The sequence below is a fragment of the Platichthys flesus genome, chromosome 14 (genome assembly GCF_949316205.1).
Source record: "Platichthys flesus chromosome 14, fPlaFle2.1, whole genome shotgun sequence".
In the NCBI taxonomy this organism is placed as follows: Eukaryota; Metazoa; Chordata; class Actinopteri; order Pleuronectiformes; family Pleuronectidae; genus Platichthys; species Platichthys flesus.
Window position 1 is genome coordinate 18,038,187 of NC_084958.1, and position 6,444 is coordinate 18,044,630.

The window sequence follows — 6,444 nt, forward strand, 5'->3', positions numbered from 1 at the left end:
TATGGACACTTGAGACCACAGGAGCAGTACAGAGGGATGTTGTGTTTATTTTCTGTTGTTTTTTTACATTTTAAAAAGTGGTCACCATTAACATGAATTGTATTGGATTTGGCTGCGGAGCCGTTTACCCCTGAAACTCCAGCAGTGTATTCGTGGACTCAAACACTTCACCCACCACCTCCATCATCATAGCGTAAGTAGATACTGAGTGAATTTTCATTTTTGGGGTGAACTATCCCTTTAATTAGCTGACTGAATGTAAGGGTGCGTGTACACGTTTGACCCCGTGCTAAACTGCCGCGCGCCGCCCCGTGGACCCCGTGGGTTTGAAACCGCCCCCCATCCCCCCCTCCTCGCCTTCACGCGAGGCCCCGAGAGGGATTTGAACCCCTCAGAAACACACATGTGCGCACATATATTCACAGCGAGGAGGGAGATGGCAGCGGGACTGACAAGGTGAGAATCTCATGTGAATGGGACAAATAGGGGGTGTCGGAGTGAGGGGTGGGGGGCTAAAGAGGTGCTTTAAAGCCCCGGAGGGACCCCCAGCAACCTGGTCCCCTGGTTGTTTACGATTGGAACGAGGGAGAGAGGGATGAGTGAGGGAATGGGCTGGTTTCCCCTGGATCAGCTGAATATTCCTCGTCTTGATTGCCGGAAACACAAATCACCAGAAAGCAACATTTATTTCCTGATCTAAATCACCAGCAGACAAGTCCCAGCAGAGTCTGGAATCATTAGCAGTTGTGTAGATGGACGAATTAAAAAAAAAATAATAAAAACAACAAAAAAGGTTTTGTTTGATCTGTGCAGAATAAAAACTGATCCATGTTTCCTGCGAGAAGCTTCAATCAGGAAAACTCCGACTTTCTCCTTTCTGACACTTTTTTGATGCTAGAAAATTCAACTTGGTCTAATTCGTGTTTTTGCCAAGATTTGATCTTCATTGCATTTCCCTCTGTAAACCCAATAGAACAGATACGATGAGGATAATTTAACATCACAGTGTCACAGCCCTGAAATGACTTTTTGTGTTCAGTTAATTAAGGAGAGGATTTGATAATGATGATTTACAGCTCCAAATCTCCGTTTACCTCATTAGTTGGCAAAACAATATTAATCAATATTTAAAAATGTCTGGTGCTGAGTAAACGAGTTTGCTCTGGATGCAGCTGCAGCAAAGACACGAGGATGAATTGTGGCCCCTGGTGGAAGATATTAGGTTTCTGAGGTGTCAGGTGTAATGTGATCAGCGCATTAGTTATTGTTGTAAAGGTGAGGCTGCTTTTCCAAATGAATGACACACACTGGCCAGGCCCCTTTTTAAACCTCCTGAAATGACAAACAGGTTGTCAGCGTCTTCAGGTGCAGGAGAAGGTTCTCACTTCAGGATCTGGAGAAGATTAGTGAGGGTCTGCATCTTTTGACAAGTCACAGGGGGCTGCACGTCTCGGTCTGGGATCTGTGGGACAGTTTGACATTGAGACATTTGCTCCAGTGCAGAATTAAAATGATGAATTTGAGATTCAGTTACTGGGATAAAAGTGAAGTTGGTGCGTGCGTGTGTGTGTGTGTGTGTGTGTGTGAGTGTGTTTTAGGTTAAGGTTAGGGATATGGTTTTGGTTAGGCTATCCAAGTGTGTTTGTGGGTGTGTGTGTGTGTGTGTGTCTGTTTGTTTTAGGTTAAGGTTAGGGATAAGGTTTTGGTTAGGCTATCCAAGAGTGTCTGGGTTAGGGTTAGGGTTATGGTTAGGGTGTGTTTGTGTGTGTGTTTGTTCGGTTAATGTTAGAGATAAGGTTTTGGCTATCCACACTGATTGGAAGTAAATGCAAAATGTGTGTGTGTGTGTGTGTGTGTGTGTGTGTGTTTTAGGTTAAGGTTAGGGATAAGGTTTTGGTTATGCTATCCAAGTGTGTTTGTATGTGTGTGTTTGTTTTAGGTTGATGTTAGAGATAGGGTTTTGGCTATCCACACTGATTGGAAGTAAATGCAAAATGTGTGTGTGTGTGTGTTTGTGTGTGTGGTTACAAAAAATGACCAAAGCAGTTCCTTCAGCACTTGATCATAAGCCGACAAAAATTAAATATAAACACACAGGTAAAGTAGTTATTTCCCACAGTAACTTAATTAGTTTGCACTTTAATATCTGAAATTATCAAATGTTCTGCTCCTGTGAAACAGTCTCTCACTATTCCCGGAAAATTGCACGAGTAAAAAAGGGAAAGAAGTGATTTTACCCTTCATTAAATCTCATTCTCCTCACAGTCAGTGTCTGGAAATACTGAGGAAACAAAGTGTTTTGGAGCCAGGGAGGGTTTCTCCCTCCAAATAACCAGAGATCTCCAGGGAGCAGCTCTTCTCTCTGGAACTGGGAGGACTGGGATCAACTGTCTGAGCTCTCTGGATCACATCCAACACCTCGTGGGCATCTCACACAAATCATCCACCTGATCATCCGAGATCTAATCACACGTTACCGGTAATCCTGTTTGAGATTTAGAAAAAATCTGCAGGAGTGCAGCTAATTTTTCACACTGCATTATAATTTCATATTGGCTGTTTGTACAAAATAAAAAAGAACAATTGAAGTGAAGTTAAGACATTTGGATCCTTGTAGAAATAAATTTGATTATTTTGTTTTATTATATGTTGTTAAAATGTCTTTCTATGGATTGACACCCTCCACATATTACAGCGTGTCCTCCCCATGCATCTCATGTCTCTTAAAGACTACTTCCTATACCTCACGACTTTTACACGATGTATTTCTGATAGATGGATAAATTAATAAATAGACAAAAAAATAAATTATATTATCCCCGCGGAATTTAACTTTGATTTATTTTTTCCATACAAATTATTTTTCCTTTTTTTTAAATTGCAGTCGATCTTATCCACAGAAAGCTGAGAAGCAGCCTCATTTTATTGCGACAAAAGCACAATCACACAAAAAAACAATAAACAAATTACTTCATGAGTATTTCGATCAATAACGAGTTTTCCAGAGGAGCGCGTGAGGTGCGAGCTTGCGCGCGTGTGTGTGCGTGTGTGTGTGCGTGAGAGAGATATATGAAATAAATCAGAAATCAATCGTCATCCGGATAAAGTTACAAAATCAACAGGGTTTATGTGAGTACAGTCACAACATTGTGCAGAAGGACATGAAGTGCATCACAGTCGCTCCTCAGTGTAAAAAGTTCACATCAAACTATCCCAAAAACTTTCACTTAGTTGCATATTGGTCAGTGGTCGTCATCTCCTTTTTTTTAAGGCATGTTGATCAGATTCTAATAGTTTGTGAAACATGGTGTTCACCTCACGCAAAACAAAATACAAATAATAATAAAACCAAAAATCGTTTCACTTCCAATGCTCGACTTTCAGCTGCAGTGAAATATACAATGAAACAAACTTTCAATGTTATGGGAAATCCACATAAAGGGTCACACTGTTGAATTTTACAATATCTTATTTTTTTGTTGTTATAATATATTATCCACATTCAAATTGACGGACTTGTTATAAATAAGCTTAAATAAATAAATACAATAATCATAATTTTACATTCACCTCGTTACCACACTATTTACTCCAAATACAAATGCATTTAATATTTTTTACCTTTCCCCCCCCATCCACCGCACCACTTCAATTCATCACATGACACCATCCAGGTCTCCTGAACACATGCACGTCTCCTTTTTCTCCCCGTAATTAATGTCGTGTAATTGTCATCGTTTTAATTAGATATTAGATGATGAGAAACGCCTTGAGGAAATAGACATAAATCATTTTTTTATAAGCAAAGATTGCATTTAGCTGCCTTGCATAGCTCAATTGACCTTTATTGCTAACAGAGTGAGTCTCTGAAGTCCAATCATGTCTCAGCAAACTTCAGCGGTGAAGTAAAACCTCTGGATTCTTCCTCCCCGGTGGTTTTATTTACTGTTATTTTTATTTTACATAGTTATTTAATTAAACGTGTCAATATCTGCAGGTCTGCCATTAACACACAATTACAAAATATGTTGATCCACTGTGGCTGTAAACCTGCATCTTCAACAAATGATTCTCCATTCGAGTTGTTGTGGATTTGATCGTTTAAATGTGGCACTTTCACATTTGATCTTTTTTTCATTTTTAAACGAATCCGAGGAACTTCCATCGCATCTAGATCGTTTTACTTCGTTTGCTTCGAATTCCTGTGTGTGTATTTCCTCTGCCTCGTACCGACACACATTGAGTTGGACACAAATTGAGAACAAGTGGAATCATCACATCTAATTTGCTGGATTTTACCATGTTTAAAAAAATACAAGACTGAACATTAAAATGAAAATGACTCGTTAAAATGGGCATTTTTCGCAGTGCACCAGGAGTCCAGTTCGTTCCACTCTCGACATCTGCGCGGGGGAAATTGCATCGCTTCTGAAACTTGAACTTTGTCCAGCTGATTGATTAATTGTGGAAAGAGCCATTAACTTCCCCTTGTGCTTGGAAGGACTGGCTGCGGACGTGCAGGTCGTAGGGAAAACGGGCCTCTGGGGAGACGCGGTACATGGAGTTGGGCGCAAGAGCCGCGCGCCCTGGCGCACCGCAGTAGCGCACGCCGTAGTGGCCGCTTTTGCTGTAGTCTGGCGGCTCCTCGTTTTTCATGGAGAAAATCCCGTTAAAGTTCATCGGGGGGCTCAACTGGCCGTCGAAACGCGGGCTCCCGCTCTCCGGGGACGGGTTCTCGTAGTAGTGCTCGTACGCGCCGCTGTAGCTGTAGTGCCGGAACGTTTTGGCGCTGCTGTCCAAGCTGCCGCCGCTGTGGCCCGGGGGCGTGTTCACGTCTGTGCCGGGGTACGGGTACATGGCGTCGTAGGGCGACCTGCTGGAGAACATGACCTCTCCGTTGTGGTCCGTGAGGAAGTTCCTCGCGTTCAGCTGCAAACAACCGGCCACCAAGTTGGTCGTGGGCTGAGATAATCCTTTGCACAAAGTCTGTACGAAGGCGAGGAGGTCCGGTCTCTTGCCTGCGCTCAGAGTCTCTGACAGGGCCCAGATGTAATTTTTAGCCAGTCTCAGCGTCTCGATCTTGGACAGTTTCTGAGTTTTGGAGTAGCACGGCACAACTTTACGCAGGCTCTCCAGCGCGTCGTTCAAGCCGTGCATCCTGCTGCGCTCTCGGGCGTTGGCTTCATGGCGCCGGTGTTTGACCCTTTCGCCCGGCTCCTTGCCGGCCTTCTTTTTCCGCGGGCCTCGCTTTTTAGGGAGCCCGTCCTCGTCCCCGTCGTCCTCCCTCTCGTCATCCTCTCGGTCGGTGAGGTCGTCCTCGGCCTCCCTCATCGCGGAGTTGGACCTGTCCAGGCTGTGCTGGCGCTCCTGCTCCAGGCGCTCAGGTAAACTGTCTCGGGGATAATTGGCCCCGAACCGCGGCTCGCACATCATATGAGGTTCCTCGATTGGCAGTGTCAACATATTCCTACAGAGATCAGAGCAAAAAAAACAAAAAACTATAAACACAGAGCACACACCCTTGTCTTTCTGAAGGTTGTCAGTGAATTACATGGTGAGAGGAAACCAACCAAGGCCAATGTCACAGTGTAAAGACGCTGAACTTCACTGCCTCTGCACTTTTCTTACAATTCTGTGATGCCACCAGAGGTTCGTTCTCAACCAAAGTGCAGAATAAAACTATTCTCCAAAACAATTGAAGGGTGTTTAACTCTAAATATAAAACATTACACACATGCATTGAAACAATATGATGCAAATGGTTCTCACCTCTGGTCAGCGTGCGCCCTGCATGGTCCCGAATAGCTCCTGTGAATCTGCGCTGCAGCTTCTTCTTCTCATGCAAACCACAAATTAGAGGAAAAAGCTTAAACATAAGCACCCAACCCCTCGCTCTCTCTCTCTCTCTCTCTCTCTCTCTCTCTCTCTCTCTCTCTCTCTCTCTCCTCTCTCTCTCTCTCTCTCTCCCTCCCTCTCCCCCTCTCTCTCTCTCTCTCTTTGAGGAATGACACTCATGCCAGCAGCGGGTACCCGTGCCATCTGCCGCTGACGTCTTGTGGCAGCCGAGACCACGTGCTCAGCGTCCCGCGGGACCTCCATTCCGCTACCGATCATCTGGCAGCTCCGGTAATGGGCACCGGGAGGCCCGCGTTTACCGTCAGAAACACAGACCGGAGAGGGATAACAACGACTATCCAGCCTCTTCTCCCCGCATGTGAGAACAGATGAATTCATGTCTTTTTATCTGGGAAAAAATGGAGGGATGCGCAGGAGGAGAGCTGCTTCTTCCAGGCACCTCTCAACAGGTGAACGAGACGGAGTGAAGTGGAAAAGAAGATGATAAATATATATAATATATGAGTATAAATACTCATTACTCATTTTAAATTTAATGAAAAACAATCAGAAAAGAGGTTTTAAGTTTAAATTTGAAAATAGGTGATT

General features: G+C 44.0%; 1 protein-coding gene across 1 annotated transcript; it reads right to left on the bottom strand.

Moving 5' to 3' along the window:
• Positions 1-2,873: 2,873 nt before the first annotated feature.
• neurod6b (neuronal differentiation 6b) lies at positions 2,874-5,831 on the bottom strand. The gene is made up of 2 exons (XM_062405092.1): positions 5,770-5,831; positions 2,874-5,467 (listed from the first exon to the last, which is right to left on the bottom strand). The coding sequence occupies exon 2, from the start codon at positions 5,461-5,463 to the stop codon at positions 4,459-4,461; it is 1,005 nt and encodes a 334-aa protein (XP_062261076.1). The 5' UTR covers positions 5,464-5,467; positions 5,770-5,831; the 3' UTR covers positions 2,874-4,458.
• Between the last annotated feature and the right edge of the window lie 613 nt (positions 5,832-6,444).

Bases quoted from the DNA above. Each gene is read 5' to 3' on its own strand.
- neurod6b (XM_062405092.1), bottom strand. From the start codon at position 5,463: ATGTTGACACTGCCAATCGAGGAACCTCATATGATGTGCGAGCCGCGG.